Source organism: Manihot esculenta, chromosome 5 (genome assembly GCF_001659605.2).
Source record: "Manihot esculenta cultivar AM560-2 chromosome 5, M.esculenta_v8, whole genome shotgun sequence".
NCBI lineage: Eukaryota > Viridiplantae > Streptophyta > Magnoliopsida > Malpighiales > Euphorbiaceae > Manihot > Manihot esculenta.
In genome coordinates this window covers 28,641,053-28,663,990 of record NC_035165.2, presented here as the reverse complement: position 1 = coordinate 28,663,990, position 22,938 = coordinate 28,641,053, and the positions used below count along the sequence as shown (strand labels likewise).

The following is a 22,938-nucleotide window of genomic DNA, read 5'->3' as shown; positions in this document are numbered from 1 at the left end:
GGGGTGAGCATTTGGTCGGTTCGGTTCAAAATCGAATAAATCAAAAATCAAAATTTTAGTGTTTATAAAAACCGAATCGAACCGATTTTGATCAGAAATCAAATCGAATCGAACCAGTCCGATTCAGTTTGATTCGATTCGGTTTGATCGGTTTCGATTTTTAATAATTTTTTTATTTTTTACACTTTATATTTAGTATTTTAAAATTTAATTAAAATATTTTAATTTTAATATGATTTAATTTCTCTATATTATTGAAAAATATATTATTATCATTAATCAGTTCGGTTCGATTTTTTCAGTTTTTTTCTAATTAAAACCGAACCGAACCGAAATAACCAAAATTTCTAAAATTAAAAATCGAATCAAATTAAAATATATAAAAAATCAAATTAAATTTTCAAATCGATTCGATTCAATTAATTTTTTTAATTTGAACCGAATATTATTGCTCCTAAGAAACAACTTTCTTGGTTAACACATGGACAATCGTGTTAGTTTGTCACATAATTCAATATAAAATTTAATTTGAATTTGCCTAAATAGAAATATGCAATTATAAATAAGTTGATTAAATTTTGAAAAATCATTCTGTTAAAACATAACAATACTATAGATATTAAGCCACTTAAGAGATTCACACAAAATAAGAATTTCAGCCACTTTAAACCGAAAATTATCTCGCGAATATTTATAAACTGCAGCCATAAATAAACAAGATACATTGTATAAAATAATCCAATAACGAATAGTGTTAGAATAACTAAAATTCTCTGTATTCACATTATATTTTATTTGCCTAAGAGGTGGGAGGGGAGATTTCAAAGTTAATGTTAAAGTTATGAATTTTAAAATTATAATTAATGAAAAATATATTAAAAAGGATTTTATAACGTTTAATTTTCTCATTGTTTAATAGCTAAAATTTTAAATATTTATTATATTATTGTAAAAGCTAAATAACCTTGTCTAGCACAATATATTTATAATTTTATGTTTCAATTACAATTTGATTTTTCATATTAATTTTAAAAAGTATATAATTTATATTTTTTAAAATGAAAAGATATTGATAGAAACTTATTAATTAACTAAACTTTTTTTTAACTCGACCAAAAGTTAATCTTAATATTAATATTAAAAGTTAATAATACATAAAGAAGATCCCATAACACATACAATCGTGAAATTACTTATCTAATAGCTTATATCCATTAAATTTTCAGAAGATTGATAACGAATCTAATTTTTTAAAGTATAAAAGTTAATGAATACAGAAATAAAATATGTATTTTTATAAATTTAAATTTTAAACAATTTTATTACGCTCGCTTTTTATTTTTTAATTTATTAATAACAGTAACAAAGTAACTGTTATAAATGCTAACCACCTCATTTCTCTATTCAGATTAATTAATTATAATATAATTTTATTTCAATAATATCGTTAATTAAAAATAAAATATTAATATAATAACATTAAAAATTAATAATTAAAACGTCACACTCTTTTTAAGCGACGCCATCATTATAGTTTCGACTTAACTTATTTTATATAATAAAATCAAATAGATAAATTTTATTTTTAAGAATAATTTAAAATTCTTACTAAATTTAAGATATGTATTTAAAATTTATAATTAAATAAAATACTAAAAATATTAATTTTTTATAGAAGTTTATAAATTAAAACAAATATTAACTAAATTTACACACAATACTCTCATTAATCATTTCAAATTACAAAAATTAAATAACATTATAATTTAATCATCATCTTTACATATATGTATATATAATTACATACATGTATAATCCATTATATTTTTAGCAATTAATAATTAAAAAATAACTAATCTAGTATAAAATAATAATTAATTACTCATTAAAAAAGTAATTAATTATTCGACCTTAATTTTTATTATAATTATTATGAATTTTTTTTAATACATAGTAAATTAAGAGAAATATACCATAAAACTTAGTGTATAAGGACTTATTTTAAGTATGACTTCATATTGTATTTCTCTATCTTTTAAGTTCTTATATGCACACATGTAAAACATTTTTCCAATTACACATGATAAACATTTTTATTACAACAAAAGCACAAAATAACTTTTTTCCTTCTAAAATTTACTTGTTTTCTTATTTTCCGAACAGAGGATATTTATTTGTGTCAAAAAAAAAAATACAAATGATATATAAAAGTCTAAACTTAAACTCTACAACTCAAAAAATCATTGTTTGACCTGGCCAACGTCAGGTTGCAATACTTCATTGCTGCCTCTGCTCTGGGAGCACCAGCTGTCCGAAAAGAGGGAAACCAAAGATGAATTCTCTTACAACTATAGTAAAAAGGAAACCGGCCTTTAAACTCTCACAAAAATCGGACAGAGGCCGGGAAATCTTGAATTTAGTCCAATCTTAACAACTTTTTATAATACTTGAAAATTAAAATTAAAGGTCAGATTAATTAATATATTTTTTAAAATATTAGAAATATTTTAACATATTTTTAAAATTAAAATAATTAATAAAATTTTTTATAATATAAAAACTAAAAAATAAATTTTTCTAAAAAAAAAAAAAATCATCCAATAGCTCAAAAACAAAGAACTCTCGAACAATAAGCCCAGTAGCCAAATTTGGCATTTGGCCAAATTTCATCAAGCGACTTCGCCTGCAATCCACAACATTATCAGTGATGCAAGGCTAATATTGATTATATTGGTATTTAATTACTTCCTCCATCATGATGTCTGAGATCCAGTAAAGGGTGGCTCAAAGTGTATTTTGGTAAGTTTGGTGTGATTCGTCTCTCCTTTACTTTTTTTATCCATTTTCCTTTTTATTTTTTAGTGACGTGAAACCGCCGTCTTGCATTTATACTCTCCTGTCATAGTCGCGCTAGTCGTACGTACGGACGTGCTATGTCTTTTTTCATCGTTAGACAGTCATTTAATTTCATCCGGTGTCTTATGGACACGATCCGGACATCATGGAGTTTGTTGTCTCACGTGACCAGAGAGATAAATAGGGTCAGGCCTCCCGTGTGTAGGTTCAAGCCTGGTTCAACTCATCAAAGTGAGTTATAGAATTAAACGTGAGGCAGGCCTAACTATTGGATCTTAATAGAGTTGAGACTTGGCCTTTCCAGCACGGGCCTAGCCTGAGCCGGGGTGTCCAAGGCCCAATTATCATCAAGTGACCCTTTACCTACTCATTTATTATTTCATGATTAATGAGGGGTAAATCCCAAAGTCTTAATTATTACTACGCAACTCTAGGAGAGTTCTTGTCAAAACGTCATCTCTTCGCCTTTAGCCATTTCAAACTTACACTTTCGATTTCATTTGCTGCTCTGCCTCCTGCGCTACTTTTGCTATTTTGCCCTTTTGTTCCCCTGTAATTTTTGTCTTTCTGATCTGAGGTACATCCTACTCTTCTCATGGCTTCTGCTAAAATTTCGAATGTGGTGGGTTTGGTGTCATCTATCATCCCTTCCTCTCTTTCTCATTACATTTTCGATGACTATTTTGATACCACTATCTATAAGATTAGGGTACCCCTACCTAATGAGATGATTGTTCTCTCCTACCCACTACTAGTGGGTCTGATAGACACCTAGCAAGGGTGCAGTCTGGTCTTTTTATCATACAGTGCGATTTCGAGCTGACATTTCTTTTTATCCCTTTCTTTATTGAGGCTTTTCGTCATTTTAGGGTGACTCCTCAGATGCTGTCCCCTAATTTCATCTTGTTCATGTGCCGTTTCGAGTCCATTTACCTGTGCTGGAGTTTTGCCCCTTCTATTTAGTTGTTTTGCACCTTTTTCTGACTCGTTAGGTCTATCTATAGGTTCTATTATTTTGGTCCCCGGGCTGGATTATTTATATTGCTGGGTATAAAGACTCAATAAAAGGCTGACTGAGGCTTTCATTGTTATTGAGCTAAAAGAGAGCTCGGGGATCAATTCAGATATCGACCTCACCTGGGGGAGGTCCCCAACGCTGTAATGACTTTTCTAGGTTAAGCCTAGTGGACTAAGTTTGCCTTCTCCGACTAACCTCTGTAAAGAAGAAGTATGACGTCGAGAAGTGAATGTTTATGTCCAACCTGTGAGATTGCCGAGAAGCTGGTATTATTTTCTGGTTGTCTTTCTTTTTATGTTTTTTCTTTTTTGTTTTAGGCTCTAACTGAATTGGTATTTTATTTTCAGCTTTTGCCTCATCAATATACACCATCAAGCTCCCCAAGAATTTTACCCTGTCCCGGGAGAGTATGAAGGCGACATGGCCGCTTTTAAGGCCAATAAGACTGGAGCCGATGTGACCCGGGAGGTCTTATAAGTCGTGGATCCTGCTTTTGCAGCTCATCGCTTTGCCCCTGCCCTTGCACCTTTTCTGGCTTTGGTACCCGTGATGGGGATTCTCGCTCCGTCGCCTCGAGGACGTCGGTCCCCTTTAAAGCGCAGGCTTCTGCTGAGACTCCTCCTGCTCCCAAGAAAACCCCTAAGGAGCCCATCACGCTCAGTGAGTCAGCCGAGAGTAGCTTAGAAGAGGGCACCAGGATTGCTCACCTGGATGTCCCACCTATACAAGCCGTGGGAGCTGTCGTGATCATGGGCAAGGCTGCCAAGCGGGTCCAAACTTTCAAACCTGTGACCGAGAGCAGGGCTACTAAGTGCGCCCAAACCTCTGGACTTGTCTGGGCAACCCTTTCTCTCCCTGTTGATAAAGGCAAAAAGGCAGTGGAGCACTTGTCATTTGCCCCAGACAACGAGTTATTGAATGTCATCGAGGTGACTGCTGAGTCCATACCAATTTCTGCAGCCACGATGCTATGCGATAGGATGTTCAAGGGGGTCTCGGATGCTTCTGATCCCCGCTTTCTGGCCCTCGTCAGCCATCTGGCCTGCTCCACCAAGCAACAGATGGTCTTGTGCTCGTGCTTCTTGGAGGACCTTGGAGACAGTATGAGAGAGATGTTCCTCATGGTAAGTTATCTGCCTTCTTGAGAGTATTTTTAATCTTTTAGCTTTCTTAACCTTGCTTTTGCTTTTCTGTGGCATGCTTTGTCCAAAATCGGTCTTTTCAGAGTTCGGTGGAACAACGTATTGCTGAGGAACGCCAGGGCGAGAATATAGTTGCCACTGGTAATGCCCGTGGGCACATTATCGAGTTCAAAGGGCAAATCGAGGACCTCACTAAGCAGCTGGGGGAGATGAGGAAGGAGGTCACCAGGCTTCCCAATGAGCTTCTGTGGAGGAGTCTCAGCGAGATGAAGCCTTTGCACAACTGTCTGCCTTGGAGGAGACCCACTGTCAGCGCGATGAGGCCGAGGCCCAGCACGATGATGCTTTGGCTTATGTCGCTTTCCTCCAGCAAGAGCTCAACAAATATATTGAGGAGCTGAGGGGCATGACTTTGGCAGCAGAGGAATCCCGACTTCAGCAATAATAATTCCGCCAAGAGGTTTTTGCCCTAAACGACTGTTGAGGGATGCTCGGGCTGTAGAAGAGAAGGTTTGGCACACCTATGAGAAGCGGTTGCAGGAATATCGAGACCCTTCAACTCTGAAGGAGAAAATCCAATAGGCCTTTAAAGCGCGACTAAAGGAGAGGGTATAAAAAGGGCTTCAGCATGGTGGCTTTAGGCTTCAATCAGAGTATACTTTCATTTTATCTTTTTTAAAAAAATAAAGTATTATTTAATTAATAAAAATAAAAATACACGTTGTATAATTATAATATATAAAATAAGATAAATTTATAAAAATATCATAAATATCAATTGTTGTAATATTTTCTATACAAATTGTCATAATATTTTGAAATATTAGATTTAATAAATAATTTGAGATTAACAGAACAGAGAAATCAAGCCAGATTTCATTGTCATTAATGTGTATAGAAAGCAAAATATGAATTACATGATAAGTATATTTATTGTTGAAAGTGGTTTAGAAAGCAGCCATTTGGGCACGAGCTCATTAATCACACACAAGTAATGCTTAATTTGATGGGTTTTCCTAACCTAATCCCCCAGCGCACATTAGAACAAGCTTAATAAATAAAATAATTTTATTAGCGGTTTAAACAAAATGAGCGGAGCTCAAATTCAAAGAGATTTTATTTTGAAATATTATATCAATAAAATTTTATTTTAAAAAAATATAAATATTGTGTTCAATTTTTTTAAAATGTAATGCTAAATCCATTTCTCAAAAATATAAATATTAAATTTATTTCTTAAAATATAAATGTTGCGTCCCTAGTTGTTTACCCACTTATGAACCAACACTGGCCTAACCAATAGCTGTGACATTTTTAATTTTCATGCTTTATAAGCTTATAATCAACACCAGCCACCTAATTCCATTAGCTATAAAGCTAAAGCGCATGATAGCACTGGAGGTAGCTTTAAAACGTGATTAGATTAATCATCGTTTAGCGCAATTTAGCAACAATAAAATATTGATACTAATGACAATTAACAAAATTGAAAAGCACGGTGGTCACTCTTCACTGTTTCTTTCGCATAATTAAGAGGAAACTTGTATTGCAGGGCTCTCTCTCTCTCTATCTCTCTCTCTCGCTTTATTCCCCAATCTCCTTCGTGTTCGATGCAGAGATGAAGAACAGCCGTCGTTAGTCTCGAATTCTGTGATCTGTGTTTTTGATCTGGTGGAATCGGGGGGCAGAGAGAGAGAGAGAGAGAGGTGATATGGTGGAATGAGGTGGAGATGGCGAGGGGAGTGAAATGGGGATGCTCGTACAAGAGAACCACTCTTATAGTTTGCTCCATCAACATTGTTGTTGCTCTTTACGTTCTTCGCTCTCTCTATGGTTCACTCTACATTTACTCCAATAATGATTTAAAAAACGGTAACATCTTGCTAGTTGTTTTAATTTAATTGATTCTTTTTTAGAATCTTTCCCTTTTTGGGGATTCGCTTTTGATTTTGAGATATTTTTGTTGCAGTTGTAAATTACACACCGGATCAGATTAATAGGATGGAGGAATCAATTCAGATACGAAGAGCTAATGAACCTCTAGAGCTTGTTAAATTGGTAAGAATTTTATGTTATTTCGTGATTTTTAGGTTATTTTTAATTCCGAATGGGTGATTAGGAGCATGTGGGGATTTTGTTGAAAGGTGAAGCAACTCAATGAGGAGCTTAAGACAGATGAAAAGGCCGTTGAGTTGCCAATGGAGGTCAGAAGGAAGATAACTGATGAGATTTTGCAGCGGTTGAGAAGTTTGAACGCGAATGCCAATATCACCGAGCAACGAGGTTGGTTCATATATATTCATCGTTTTTACGCTATTGTTGTTCCATTGAATTACTGATTTACATGCAAAGCAGTTTATTGAACAACGCGTTTTAGTTAATTTTGTAATTTTAGTTGGAAATACAAGTGGGGTTTCCTTGACGTGGATTTAAAGACTGAATTTTGGTGGAATTGCTAAAAATTTAGATGGTGAAATAATGTTGTGGACAGAATTTGTAGGTGGGCAAGCATTATTCTTCATTTTTCCCCTGATCCCAGTTCATTAACGGTTAACATTTTCTGTTTTATTAATCGGTGCCTCATTTATCTTTGTTAACTATAATAATAACTAATAAGTGCAACCTGGGAAATATTAGTTGTAGAGGCAATGTGGTTTCAACTAGACTCTATCTTAATAAGGTGGTATGATGAAATTGCATAACAATTTTGTTGCCAACTTTTTGTCTGGCTAGATGGGAACTGTGGGCCTTATTTCTGAGATCAACCGGAAACCATAAAAGTTCTAGGAGAAATTTCTTTTTTTTTTCTTTTTTTTTTTTAATCTGTGCATATGTTGCTCTATGAATTACCATACATCTAAAGATTTCACTTGAGGGATTTCTCAATGTTTTTCATAGAACTTAGTTGCTTAGTTTGAACACACTTAGTTGTTAGGCGCTTGGGTCCTTTATGGTCCATGAATCTCAAAATGGGAAAAAAGGTTTTTACTGATTCACAAATTTCTTTTGTTTCTCTCTGTAAGGTTATTGCTACTTGCAATTGCTCTTTTAGATACACTTTGGAACTCATTTGCCAAGACCGACACATTATTTGTACCTCTTCCACTGCCATATCTACCATGCTCCTGTTGTTTGTGACAACTCTACTTTTGCAGCTTAGTCATGGGAACTTTGCCTGCTTCTTCCCTCTAATTGTCTTGCTCTCTTTAATCATACAATATAAATTCAATTTCTTCTACTTCTTCCCTCTATGATTGTTTTTTCCACATTGCTGTCACCCAATTGTTTCCTCAGTTTACATTTGCGTCTAATTGCAGCTATTTACCTTATAGGTTTCTCTTGTTCTCCTTTTTCCCTTCAGCTCAGACATTTAAGGTGATTTAACAAAACTATGCACTGTTGACGCTGAGGTAGTAACATGAGTAGTTGGCCTGGAAGAAATTCATACTTGATTTAGAAATTGTGAATAGGAGGAAACAAGCTGGGAGGTGAAGGTGGATATAATAAACCCAAAGGAGGATCATATTTTGTTAACACAAGGCTTTTGTGTTGTAAAACATACTTATCATTTTTGTAATTGCCACAAAGGAAAGGTTCTTGCTTAGTGGAATACTGCGATTCACAAACACATGTAATCGGCAGAGATGCATGTGGACATGTATTCGGCCCATCTACACATTAATTCTCAATCTTTATCTAGTTATGTACATATATCACATGGTACTGGTGGCTGATTTCATTTTGTGGCCTTTTGTGAGAACCCATATCCAGGCGAATTACCTTTTTTCTAATTTCTAGAAGATACTTGAGTGGTGGGCAGTTTAGTTGATGTCCAAATACATCATTCTCTGCTGTGAGGTAACAGTAGAAGCTTAAATGCAACCATAGGGATATAGGTATAACTGCTGCCCAGGATGTTGTTCTAAAAATGCTACCTCTTTATTTGGTTTTTTGTAACTTTAATCATTATCTAATACTAGAGGACATCCTTTGGGAAGTACTCTGTTGTATGTTTCGCAGTTGGATAATGGAAATAGGCCTATAATGGCTAGGCGCCACAGAAATTTTTTGAAAAAATTTATAAAGTTCATGAAATGAGCAAATACAAGTAAAATTATGCACAATTATATGATAAGATAAATACATCAAATAAAGTTGTTATATAGATATATATAACTATATAATATGCACTAGGTACACAGCTAAGTTTTTTCAAATAATGAAAAGAAATAGTTGAAAAACAGAAATAAGGCTCATCTTTTGCAAGAATTTGTAATGGAGAATAGAGATATTTAGATAATTTAATCTCAAAGGGAGAGACTTAATAAAAAGGAGAAATTTTGGTGAAATTTTGAAAGAATGTGATAGGAACAGTAGGTACAGAAGGCTGGAATGCTTATCCTCCGTTTGGCAAGATTCATTTCGCAAGAAAAGAATTCAAATAAATTCTAACAAAATCATGCATGATTTCATTTCTTAAAAAAGAAAACTTTATATATTAAAAAGAAATGAATTTTTCCATTCCGAACAAAAAATTTGATAGAAAATAAATGATTTGAATTCTTGTGAAACCTTTGATTTCAAATAAAGGGTTAGAGAATGAAAAGAAATGTATAAAACATTGTCTGCATGTGATTTATAGCAGTTCTAATATTGGGGGTAATGGCTGCTGGCATTATTTGACATTAAATAACATCTTATACCGTTAATAGTGGTTATGGCTCTTATCCATACAACTCAGAAAATGCTTGTGAATGACAGGGTGATGAGTGACGAAGCCTTGAAAAACCCATAAATAATGGTTGTTATGTTATTTGAAACCATGATAACGGCTTGATGAGTTGCTAACCAATATAAGGCTATGCATTTCAAAATTTGAGGTTACAATTTTTTCCTCGCTAGTTAGAAAAATTTTAGGTTATATAACTGTTTAACCAATATAGTTTTATGAGGTATTGAAAATTATTTTAGGCCTAAGTCCAGCTCAATTAATTTTTTGTAAAGTTAAATTTATTTTATTAATTAAGTTGGAAGGTCTAGATTATTTAATTTCTTTCTGAAGATTAATGGATATTTATGAGAAGAAGTTAGCAAAAGGTCGAAGTTTACAGGAGGTGGTTAGCTAAAGTTGAGAAGTGGTGACTTGATTAGCTTCTAGCACAATGGCAGAAGTTCATGGGATCCAGATTCTTCCAGGTGATCAAAGGAGCTTATTCAAGAAGCATAAGCAGCAACAGGAAGGCCCTAACAACTTAATCAACCAAATCCAACACAGACTTCAGTAGTCAAATATGTTTCCAATTATTGTCTCTTACAATTCTTAAAGCTCTGTTTAATTTGCTAGCATTGTCTTAATTTTCAAACTCTGTATTTACTTTTTCCAATAATCAATTTAATTTCTATTCCAATTCTAGTGCACTCTTTCTACAGTTGTTGGAGGAAAACTGCATTGAATGTAGCTGGGTCCCGAAATATCAGTTTTAGAAGTCAATTGCTCAACCTTAGTTGATACACTTAATATCTGGAATGCTCGCATTTAAACTGTTAGCCAGCCCACAATAACCAAGATAATGGCTGCAGTTTGTTTATTTATTTATTTCAAATCTTTCTAGTTATCTTTGTTGCATCATGTTTTGATAAACAGAAGCTGTTGAAAGGTGGCGCAAAGAAAAACTGCTTGAAGTCAAACAATTGATCCGTGGAATAGGGCTACTGAATTCAACTATCCTGCAAGAACAAACCAGTATGGCTTTTGCCTTTGAAGCCTGTGATTTCGTGGCATTTGAGTTTAATTCTGTGAATAAAACCATTGAGGATCCATCATGTTTGATCCCTGTGGTGAGTTTGATGCTTGTTTGGCAGTATCTTGTTCCTTACTGGTGGTACTGAATATTCCATAGGGATGCTAATAAAAGCCTTGGACTCTGATTGGGCTGTGCTGTCCGAGAACATTGGCCTTTGGATGCCTACTGAAATCATTAACCAGGAGCATGACGATAAGCCCGAGGGTGAAGAGGACGGTAATTGTGTCAACCTTTTTTAAATGTCTGTTTGTGATAGTCTATCTGTTTGTCTGTCTCCACGCGAAGGAATAGATGCAAGAGATCAGACCTTCCATGTTAACTTGCTCTACATGTGTCAATGGGCACATCACCACTTTCCATTTATAGGAAAAGTAAAAGAGAAATATCCATACACTGATATGTTCTTTTTTTTTCTTTCCCTCTCTTTGTAGATGAAGAAATTTTACCTGGAAGGCCAGTTCCACCTGAATGCCATGCTGAGCTTCATACTGATTATGATGGTGCAGCTGTCAGATGGGGCCTTACCCACCATAAAGAAAGTGCAGCTGACTGCTGTCAAGCTTGCTTAGATCAGGCAAAACGAGCAAAGCCAGGCGAAATGAAATGCAACATATGGGTCTATTGCCCATCTGAAACAGGATGCTACTCACCAGATATCTATCAACATAAGAATCAGGAGTGCTGGCTGAAATATGTAAGAGTTGACTCTCTCTCTCTCTCTCTCTCTCTCTCTCTCTCCATGATAAGCTAATTTTCAATTAGATTTGGACCAAAACAAAATTAATATTAAAGTTTGTCAAAATGCAGGCTGAGAAGCCAAAACTGAATTTTAAGGACAGGTATTCTGAATCATATAGAAACTCACACCCAAATGCACCACTGATTGTTCCCTGGGTCTCTGGTGTTGTTAGCACATGATTGGATTTACCCACCCAGATGGTGATCCATGTTAAAAAAGTAACTTGATCTTCAATCTCTACCTCTGGAAGTTTAGCAATGATATGATGCTGGCGGTGCTAATACCTTGACTGTGCCTTGCTTACATCCGGGACAGGTGGATTTGACATTCATTCATCTTTTCTTTTCCTTTGTTAGTCTGGATTTCGGGGAAGAAAATAGTTGTGGAGCGGGGTGATTTGCTCATCCATTTATCAGAATCATTTTTGTAACATTGCAGTGTTTAAAGTCTTGGCAGTGGTGGTTCCAAGGCCGGGAAATCTAGGGCGAGGTAAATTGGCCTATTTACAGTTAACATGAAGAACTCTCATTATTGTTTAGCCTTGAGGAGATTGATTGGTTACAGGAGGGGTTGAGAAAATTTATTTGTTGTAATGGATTGCAAAATCGTAGGCAATGAACAACTGCATACTGCAAATTCATTCTGTTACTCTCATTTTTTATTTTATTTTTTTAATGGATCCTGTTGTTGCTTGTGTATTATTGGCTTGCTTTCCCCCTTCAAATGGATATAAGGCATAAGCTCATTACAGGGAGAATAACATTGGTTTGAGAGGCCGAACCATGCAAGCAGGTAAATGTATGGCTGCAGAAAAATTGGCATTCACTTTCTTTGGTTGGAAATAATGTCAAAAGAACCAACCATAAGCCAATGAAACGTTTCTAATTTCTACATTGCTGAAGAGTGAAGTTAAAATTTTTTTCTTCATAATGTAATTACTAGCCTAATAATAAATTGTAGCATTTAATGAGGATGGTACAAACAATTTATTTCAATGCCTGGTTTGGTAAGAGGGATAGGAAATTGAGATTATGAAAATACCTACGTATATTAAAATATTTTATTTTACAATATAATATAAAATTATTTTATATTATTTTATAGAATAATATATTTTTTATATAAAGTGAAGTAAAATATTCTCTCTTTTATATTCAGATTTCGAAACGGAGAATAGATCATAGTATATTATTTTATTTTTTAAAATTTAAAATAATATAAAAAAAATTTAGAATTTAAAATAATGTATGAAAAAATTAATAATTAAATATACAATCTAGTAGAGAATAATTAGAAATATTAGTAATTTAAAATCTAATTAATATACATGATTTCTAATTTCATACTTTGTAATAAATTTAAAGATATCAAATGCAAAATCATATACATCAGCAAATTTCATCATATTAAGGAAATTAAAAATTTTAATACTTAATATTATATATTATTAATATTTAATAGCAGATTTTAATAAAAAATTATATTTTTTAAAAAATAAAATTTATTAAATTTTAGTAGTGGTGTAAAGCGGCTGCAGCGGTCGAGAATAATAATCATTTGAATTAAAAAATTTTAAATATTTGAACAGACTCTCGTCTAATTTCTATATATTTAAAAAAAAATTAAAATAAGGTCTATTTAAAAATTAAAAAAAATTAATATAAAATATTATTTTGATAAAAAAATATAAAAACTATTTTTTTATAAAATATTGTCGTGAAACAAACAAATTTTTATTTTCGATTCCACCTCCTTACTTCCCAAATTAGGGGTAACAATATGGTATTTGAGGAATAAGATATGATAACGCTTTGAATCATGGGCTTAGAGTAACGACGGTCTCATCTAGAGAAAAATAAATTGAAAATTATTATTCGTTCTCTAAATTTTATAAAAATTTATTAATTTTTTTTTTATTTTAAAATCACTCAATTAAAATGTAATTTTATTATATAAAATTTAATTAATTAACCTATTTTAGTTTTAATTAAAATAATTAAATAATATAAATATTTAAAATTATAGAAATTAAATAATATATATAATTAAAATTATAGAAATTAAATAGTACAACGATTAGTAAATTTTTAATAAAAAAATTAAATAGTTATATTTTATAAATATAAAAATATTTTAATTGATTAATTTTAAAACAGGACGAATTTATTTAATTTATAAAAATTTAAAGAATTAATAGTAATTAAAAAAAAAATGGCAGAAATGAACTATTTAGAAATGAACCCCTTATCTTCTATGAACTCAGGTTTCAGAAATGAAACCCTTCAGCAGTTGACTGTGTGGTTGCTTTCTTAAAATGAAGTTGGCCGCTGCAAGGTCAATTTGTACTTGATTGGAGTTGGCAAAAGGGAAATTGGATGGTGCAGCAATTCTTCTTGGAACGTTGAATTTTTAGGGATTGCTGGTGCATCGGGTGACGTGGTTATCAGAAATTGAATTGGTTGCCCTAAATATGAGAATCAATCAACTGAATCAAACATAACAATATCAATTAAATCCCATGTTTGTTGTAATAGTCCTTTGCACATTGGTGTTTTATTTTCAGATTATCCGTTTTCATTAGGATAATGATGTTCTTCCTTTAATCATATCCTTCTAGAATATTTATGCCATAAACATTTTCATAGCATTCGGTCGGTTCGGTTCAAAATCGAATCGAATTGAAAAAATCAAAAATTGAAATTTTAGTGTTTATGAAAATCGAATCGAATCAATTTTAGTCAGAAATCGAATCGAACCGAACCGATCTGATTCGGTTCGGTTTGATCAGTTTCAATTTTTAATAATTTTTTAATTTTTTACACTTTATTTTTAATATTTTAAAATTTAATTAAAATATTTTAATTTTAATATGATTTAATTTCTCTATATTATTGAAAAAATATATTATTATCACTAATCGGTTCGGTTCGATTTTTTCAGTTTTTTTCTGATTAAAACTGAACCAAACCGAAATTTCTAAAATTAAAAATCGAACCGAAATATATAAAAAACCGAATTAAAATTTTAAATCAATTCAATTCGATCGATTTTTTCAATTTGAATCGAATACTGCTCACCCCTATAGTTGATGGATTTGTATGGAATTTACTATAATTAATAATTAAAATAAATTTAAATTAAAAATATAAAATTTGTTTTAATAATTGATATATAATTTAAGAATAAATTAATCATTTAATCTAATATGATGCATTCATATACTTAATTTATTGATAAATATATCTGAATACATTTGATTTACTCCCATAATTTTAATTTCCATTTAAAAGAAAAATTTAGCATTAATGATATGCTATCTTCTAAATTTGGCTCTTCTTTCAGTTTGAAGACCCTAAATTAAAGGGAGTTGCTAGGAAATTTCGTAAGCATTCTCCCAATTCCAAAATTAAAAAAAAAAAATCTGGGCTTGGGAATTTCCATATTAGAGTTGGCCTAATCCTTCCAACTAATTCTTTTTGTTCCTTTTGGTTATTATCAACATTTCTTGCTGGCAATTAAGTTTTGTCTAATTGGAGAAATTTAATTTTGGACATTTCCAATTTTTATCAAAATTAACTTAAAAGTTTAATTTTAACTCATTAATTTTCAACTAAAAATAAAAAATTATTGAAATATATTGATTTAACTCTAAAAATCAACAAGTTCAATCCATTTTTAGCTCTTGATTTAGCTAAAAAAAATAAAGAAATTTATTTTTTAATTTTCTTTATTTTCAAATAAATTGAGTTTAAATTAATATTTTCTGATATAACACAGTGAAAAATTAATTAAATTGAATTTTATAATATAATTAAAAATCAGCTAAATTGAATCAACAACTAATAAATTATGAGCTGCATTTTCATTTATCTCTATTTTTAGAGTTTTTATTAAACTTTTTTTATATTTTATTATCTTTTTAGTATTTATAAATTATAAAAATTTTTATTCAAATAAAATTTTAATATATTAACAAATTATTTATAATTATAAACTAATAACTATAAAATATAATAAAAATAATTATTTTAGTGATAATGATTATTTTCATATAATATATATATGTACATAAAAATAATTACATTTTATTAATAATCATATTTTAAATCATATATATATATTATAATAAACTAAAAATTATATGTATACTTAAAAATAAATTAATAATATAATATATATTTTTTTTCATTATTTTATAAATCTAATGATCTATAAACAGATGTTAAATATAATTTATCAATTATCAATCGCTCATGAAACCACCACTCTTAATTTCTTATCAAGTAAATAGCATTCACGGTTTGGTGTTACGTCCAATTTCCCCATAACTTCAGATTGAAGTGATTATTTGAAAATGACAAAATTAGCACATTTTAATCTTTTAAAAATACAATCTGAAGGTGCGATTTTATCCAACAAATTATCATCCGACGGTCCTGAAAATCTCTGGTAGAATTTCACCCTTTTTCTTTTGCTTTTAACTTTGCCTTTACCCCCAACAGATTGAAATGCCTGCATTTTCAATATAAGCTGCAAGGCCACTATCACACTGTCACGTCAACTTTAACATCAATATGAATTTATTAAAAATTCTAAATTTTATGGCCCAGTTCGAAAAATTTCAATTTTGCAACTCCAATTGAAAAAGAAAATAAAAAAATTAATAGTAGAAAGGAAGTGCTGATGTACTTTTTTTTCTTCCCTATATTATGCTAGATTTTTTTATTTAAGAATTTTGACAGATTTTATTACATTTTTTATCTTAATGGAATTTTATCTTTTATTCGTGGATTTATGGTCGAATTACTTAAATTTCCCATTTTTATTCTCTTTTATCTTTTTTTAATAGTGTGATTAACAAGGGCACAAACTCTGACAAAAAAAAAAAAAAATTCTCTATATATTTCTGTATCAAGGTAAGTTTGTTCCCAAACTTCTCCAACATGGGTGTCTTTTATCATGATGAGCCACCAAAAATTTCCAGGAAGTGCAAGTTCCTCACTGCAACTTTGAAGGATGCGTTTTCTAATTGCCGTGCTCGTCGGCGGCTTCCAACTTCGAGACCAGAGGTGGAGCACCCATCTAGTGACGGAGATGATGAGCAGGAAGTACTATACGTTTAACTACTGTAGATAGAATCTTCTTCTTAATTTCTTTGTTGCCTTATTAATCCATGAATGTTTTTCTGGTTTTGTTGTATTGTGTTTGATTGTTTCTTCAGGTTGTTGTTTCAGCAATTCGAAGCCGTGCAATGGAGAACTCTAGGCAAAGATCCTTTGTTCTGACAGATAGCTTTTCTTGGGTGATATCTCCCAGAACTGGGGAGCTGTTGTTGGCTCCGAAAGTTTTGCCAGAAAACGATGACGACGATGAAGATGAGGAGGAAGAAAGGGAAGAATTTGTGTCTGTTAAGAGTTGTTTCTCTTGTCGTTCAAGTGCTTTGAGCAATGAACCTTTTGTTTCTGTGAAGACAAACTTCTCACGCTGCTCAAGTTTCAGTGAGGTTCTTGAGTTGGAAGATTTTCCAAGACGTTCCATATTTCTGGATTTGTGTCACTGCAAAGGATGGCCATTTGGTCTCTGCAGGAAAGCCGTGTTGCTTCCTCCTTTGCCCAAATCTCCTTCTGAATCTTGGTCATGGCGTAAACGCACCAGAATAGTTAAGGTGGCTCGAGTTTAATGCCCTTTCATTCTAGCCTCAGCAATGGAGGCAAGCAGAGAAAAACAAAATAATGAATAAAGATTTCCAATTCTAGTTCTAGAAATGAACCATAACTGAGTGATAAGAGATCAGGGAGGTGAAAACAAAGCTCCAAGGTATGATACAACAGCAGGACTGAAAAAGGGAGTTTAGGGAGGACTGGATTTGAGGAGCAAGTGTATGAATTACATTTCTATTGCAAAATCAAGTATGATCTTCATTGAGTTTTGTCCAAGGTTGTCTTAACTGGTTAATTGATTAGGATATCTACTCCATTTCTATCTGTTGGACATGTGACTTGACATGACCTATTTTGTTCATCATATATTCATTTCCCATAGGCTTAGGCTGTAATTAGTTCATGGAACCCTACATCATGCTTATTTTACCTAAATAGATGTAATCATGCTATATTCTGTTTAACACAGTGAAACTAGTTTTAGTACCTTTCCCCACTCTGAACCGAGCCCACTGCACCTCATCTTCAGGTATATCATCTTTGATCCCAACTCTGTTTCTGCTTTTTTCCGTAAATAACCCTCATCAGGTCCAAATGCATCCAAATAGGCAGAATATCGTTGATAAACAGTTCGAAGTGCATTGGCAAAATCATCTGATAAAGGTTTTACATCCTATAGAAAAATTATAACCATCAAACTACAAGAATCATGGAGACAGAGAAAAGGAAATAGGTCATGTACTTCTGTTTAAATTATAATAGCTCGCCACTCAATCCGATGCTGTCATCAAGTTCCATTTTCATAGAAATGAGCGTGCCGCCGAATTCCTCAACTGCTTCAGCTGCACGGAAGACATTCTTCAAAACTTCTTGGCCAGCTTTGTCATAAGTGTTTTTAGACAATGCTTTCTTCACATTATCATAAAGCTCATACCAACTTGCAACCATCAAGTCCTTGAAAACATTTCGAATTTCTGGATCCTGTATGACAGGGATGTGAGTTACGTCCTCACTAAAATATCGCACGCGTCCAATAGCCATAGCAAGAGAAGATCTGAAGTCTACTAGGGGTTGCCCCATAAGAACAAATTCACAACATGACAATTACTATTAGAAAGGTAGTATCAGATGAAACTAATTCACTGCAGAACATTAGATTTTAGTATAAAGTTACAAGGTGTATTCAATACAAGCACAATATATTTGAACACACATCACAGCATTCAGACAGCAAGACCACAGAATCAGGGACCCCTTGTGAAACCAGGATCTCATTCTGGTAGAGAAAAGTAAAAACCCACAATAATTTGGTGAAGGCCTGTTTCCTCAAATGTTAATATATGGATGTTAATCCATTAATTTCAGGAAATGACAAAATCATCAAAACAAATGAAAAGCAAGTGATCACTGGGAAGCAACCAAACCATAGCCATAGCAATATAGCATACTTAAGCTATTAGAGCTTCTACGCCAGCGAAATGTTGTGAATCCAGCATACACCTGAAAGACATTAAATGCATAAAACTCTCTTTAACAGGAGTTTACTACAGCGGACATAATGAAATCCAGTAAAGCTCTTTGAAAACTATGCCAACAGATACTAGCCGTCCCTAATTTTTGAATTTTTTATTTACTGTCTCAAAATCATTATTTATTTTTAAATTATATTAATATATAAATTACCTATTATAATCTTACTTAATTTTATTTTAAGATTATTTTTTAAGAATTCACTTAAATTACTTTTTAATATTTAATTAAATTTAAATATAAATGGATGTAATTAAAAAATTAATTTAAAAAATTGTATTTATTAACGTGTTAGGTGACGGAGGGAGTATTAATCTAAGAAGAAAAAACCCTAAATTTTGATAAAGGAATTGGATATAGAACAAATCGATTAAGGAGGGAAAAAAGGGGAAAAAATAGAATCACCACCAAGCAAGTCATAATCGAATAACAAACAACTGAAAGGGCATAATTTAATTAACTAGCGGATATATATATAGATAAAAAAGAACACCAGAAGGGATGCGATTGGAAGGGGCTGCAAATGAAGGTGACGAGAGAGTGAAGATGAATCGAGAAGCCAAGTGGTGGCGGAGTTGGTGGTGGAAAATGGCGGCGAAACGAGGAGATCTGAAACAGGCAGCGCCGATTATGGATCTCAGTAACATCATCTTCTCCATTTTGCTGTTCGAAGGATAGGCGAATCGCAGCAGGGGATGACTACTAACTTCTTCGAGAGCGAAATTATTAATTTATTATATTATTTTGGGGGAGATGGGATGGGAATCTGAATTCAGAACAAATGTTGAAAAATCAGTAAAGGGCAAATTGAAAATTGTTTCCTGTTTTAATAAAATTAACTAAAATATTTCTTTATGAAAACATTTTTTTATATTCTGGTGTTTAAGATACTTAAAAAAATAAATTATTAAATTTTTTAATTTAAATAAAAAATAAATTATTTTTAAAGTATAATTTTTTTAAAATAAAACTATTTTTTACGCTTTGACTATTTCATTAATATATCTCTACATTAATTTATTAATATTAGAGGAATAATGATTAGAATTAAAATGAAATCAGACTGAATGTGTCTAGTGAGGGATGTAAGTCCGTAGGGAGTAAATTTTTGATAGCTACCGTGGATCGAACCTATGAAAACTCAGGCATAATGGTCACTTTATCATCAAAACGGCGTACGATTTGTTATAGGATATTTCCTCTTTCCCTCTCAATTCAATTTGAAAAATGATTTAGTGTTCTGATTTCTACCATAATCGATGTTTTGTTTGAATTTTAATTCATAAAAACCTCTAATTTCAAATGAAAAAAAAATTCATAGAAAATTTATAATAAACATGAAAGGATAAAAGCGAGACTTTTCACATGACATGGGTTGTACCTTGGGTGGGGCACTAATAGTGGCCGCTAATAGAGGATACTTTCCATATTTTCTTAGATTGTTCAAGGGCTCAACAATGCATCGGTAGAGGGGCACTAGTAGGGGATATTCCCTTTTTTTTTTTATATTATTCGAGAGTTCAATAATTTTAGTTTTGTATTTAGAGGTCTGTCTCTCTTTGTATTTTTTTTATTAATGGATATTATTATTTGGTCCTCTCTATTACAAGATTTTAAATGTGGATTATATTTTGATTCTATCTTCTACTAAGATGCTATTTTTAGATTTATGGTGAATATAGAAATGAAAAACTAAAGATGTGTTTCGTTGCATTTATTGTTGTTTAAACCAACAAATCGGTTATTTTAAGTTGATAGTTAGTGCAGAATCTCCAAGTGTAGTGTTCATAAAGCAATAGCGATTCAGACCATATCCGAATATTGTTAAATATTGCTTGGCAATCTCAGATTAAACTAAACACAGAAGGAAATCCTAAAATGAGAGGTACAGAGGCTCTTGCGTAATTATTGTGGAGTATGGTTAAAAGGTTATTACATTCATCTGATATTTGTTTCTGAGTTCATGCTATATTATTTGGTTTTCAGATTGCATGGAATATGAAATTGAATAGATAAGAATTTGCACGATGATAAATATTAGATTGTCCGCTATGTCTCAATTGACAAGTGAGGATTAAACATGTTTATAAACAAGCAAATTTTATTGCAGATAGACTATCTAATCTAACTGTGATGTTAATTTTTAGTGGTGGTTTGAGCCAATTTACGAGTCTATTTAGGACTATTGCAAAATTAGTATAGGCCGATTTATAAGGTATTTTTTATTCTCCGTCGAATTAATATTATTTAAGGGACCACACCTCTTCTCTTCTGTATATATATTTTTTATTTTTTAAAATTAAAATTAAATAATAAAAAATAAATTATTTTATTAAAAAATGTTTTTTAAATATAATTTATTTTCTGTAAATAAAAATAAATTTAAAATTTTTTAATTCTAATAAAAATATTTCTTATCTTTTTAAAATATAACTATCTCATGGTCTATCCATAATTCCAATAAGGGAGAATTAAAGAATCAAATTAAGTCTTTATTTGTTTGTAGAATATAACTTGTATTTAAAAAATATTTTTTATATTTTTTAATGATTGGAATACTTAAAAAATTTAAATTTAATAAAAAATATTTTCTTGATTAAAAAATAAATAATTTTGAAAAAAAATAACTTATATTTTTTAAAAAAGAAATACATTTTTTACTCTTTGGAATCATTATTAAGATCTTTGTTTATTGATTTGTTTAATAAAATTTATTTTTTAAATTAAAATTAAGTAATTAAAAATAAATTATCTTATTGAAAAATATTTTTTTAAAAAAATTTTTTCATATAAAAAATATTTTTCAAATACGAATTATTTTGTATGAATAAACCGAGCCAACACAACACTACGAAACTCTCTGTTAAAAGGAGATTTACAAAGTATGTTTTAGGTAAAAGGGTAATTTGTAAGTTTTTTAAATTAATTTGGCTACACTATAATTTTGTTCCTAAAATTAGTAAAACCTATATATTAATTATTTTTTTTATAAAAATCACTATTATTAAATTATTTTTAAGGACTAATTTATCGTATGTATAAATTGTATGGAGTTAAATTGTTGGAATACATAAAAGTTACAGAGAGTATATTGTGAATGCAGTAAAACTTATCGTTTTTATTCTATAAATTATTATTTTTTATTTTTTTTTAATTTAGTTTGATTTTTACTTTAAAAAATCTTATTATTTTAATTTAATTTATTTTTAATTAAAAAATTTATAAAATTGAACAGAATTAATTATCGAATAATATTATATTATTTTTTATAATATAGAATCAAATTATAATTAAAATTAAAATAATTTTAAAATAATAAAAATTTCATTAAAAAGCTCAACTAATTAAATTACACTTAATCAAATCAAATCAGATTGATTTAAATTAATTTTAAACCGAATCAACTAAATCATCATTTAATAGCTACCTTTATAAATGAATTATTCATTTGAGAGAAGCAGCGTTATATGATATTTGAAGAGAAGACTTATAGTATTTCTCATTTTCGTCTCAATTATGATAAGCTAAAGTAACGAGAGTACCGTCTAGTACAACTAGGTTTTTGGTAGTCATTGTTGATACATAGGGCATGAAAGCTTATAGAGATTTTAGCAAATTATTATTTTTCTAAGGAGATTGAATTGGAATCTTTAGTGATCTGGTTTATTTTGGATAGGTCAGTTTTTGTTTGTGATTTTTTTTTTATTTGTCTAGTCTTGATTTGATTTGCATGTTTTGTTTAGTTATTAGAAATTTAAAAATTCACATTCTTTTTTACTTGCCGGGGAATTATAAATTGAGAGAATAACTTGATATAGGATCCATCTTCTGGAGGTCGCTGATTTGTTTAATTTACTTTTTCATTGAATTAATTAAATTAAATTAAAAATTTTTAAATAATAATCAAACTAAAATTAAAAATTAGAAAATTGAATAATTAAAAAAATTAGTTTAGGTAGATTTTATTTTTAATTATAGTTAAAAATGGCTTGTATTTAAGAGTCTGTATATTTCATAAAAATATTTTTTATATTTTTTAACATATATAATTAAAAAAATGTAAGCTACTGACTAAAAAATGCTCAATGTTTATGTATATTTTTATTTTAATTCAATTTTTTTAATTTTAGTTTAATTGACTCAATGTTTAAATTTTAGTGCGATTTTAATAAATTTTTAAATTTGATAA

At 30.8% G+C, this 22,938-nt stretch overlaps 2 protein-coding genes and 1 long non-coding RNA gene across 7 annotated transcripts; 2 read left to right on the top strand and 1 right to left on the bottom strand.

Moving 5' to 3' along the window:
• Positions 1-6,529: 6,529 nt before the first annotated feature.
• On the top strand, positions 6,530-12,260 carry LOC122723729. 5 transcript variants are annotated; one of them, XR_006350838.1, is made up of 8 exons: positions 6,532-6,888; positions 6,986-7,074; positions 7,161-7,299; positions 10,661-10,759; positions 10,917-11,036; positions 11,252-11,514; positions 11,613-11,874; positions 11,998-12,260. XR_006350838.1 is itself a non-coding variant. In XM_043956999.1 (7 exons), exons 1-7 carry the CDS (start codon positions 6,747-6,749, stop codon positions 11,736-11,738), a joined length of 972 nt encoding a protein of 323 aa, XP_043812934.1. In that variant the 5' UTR covers positions 6,530-6,746; the 3' UTR covers positions 11,739-12,260. The 5 variants fall into 5 exon arrangements, 4 of the variants coding, with proteins under 4 accessions (XP_043812934.1, XP_043812933.1, XP_043812936.1 ...); XM_043956999.1 differs by having other exon boundaries at positions 6,530-6,888; positions 7,167-7,299; positions 11,613-12,260; XM_043956998.1 differs by having other exon boundaries at positions 11,613-12,260.
• Positions 12,261-16,448: 4,188 nt separating this feature from the next.
• Positions 16,449-17,550, top strand: LOC110614737. Its single transcript, XM_021756378.2, has 2 exons — positions 16,449-16,667; positions 16,781-17,550. The coding sequence occupies exons 1-2, from the start codon at positions 16,503-16,505 to the stop codon at positions 17,237-17,239; spliced, it is 624 nt and encodes a 207-aa protein (XP_021612070.1). The 5' UTR covers positions 16,449-16,502; the 3' UTR covers positions 17,240-17,550.
• Positions 17,551-17,838: 288 nt separating this feature from the next.
• LOC122723654 lies at positions 17,839-19,559 on the bottom strand. The gene is made up of 2 exons (XR_006350653.1): positions 17,962-19,559; positions 17,839-17,892 (listed from the first exon to the last, which is right to left on the bottom strand). It is a non-coding gene; the product is annotated as an uncharacterized LOC122723654 (long non-coding RNA).
• Positions 19,560-22,938: the final 3,379 nt, after the last annotated feature.

Excerpts from the sequence above, each read along its gene's own strand:
- LOC122723729 (XM_043956998.1), top strand. The coding sequence starts at position 6,747 with ATGGCGAGGGGAGTGAAATGGGGATGCTCGTACAAGAGAACCACTCTT. Across the intron at positions 7,300-10,660 it reads CAATATCACCGAGCAACGAG|AAGCTGTTGAAAGGTGGCGC; the intron begins GTTGGTTCATAT and ends TTTGATAAACAG. Across the intron at positions 11,515-11,612 it reads AGGAGTGCTGGCTGAAATAT|TTTGTCAAAATGCAGGCTGA; the intron begins GTAAGAGTTGAC and ends TTAATATTAAAG.
- LOC110614737 (XM_021756378.2), top strand. The coding sequence starts at position 16,503 with ATGGGTGTCTTTTATCATGATGAGCCACCAAAAATTTCCAGGAAGTGC. Across the intron at positions 16,668-16,780 it reads ACGGAGATGATGAGCAGGAA|GTTGTTGTTTCAGCAATTCG; the intron begins GTACTATACGTT and ends TTGTTTCTTCAG.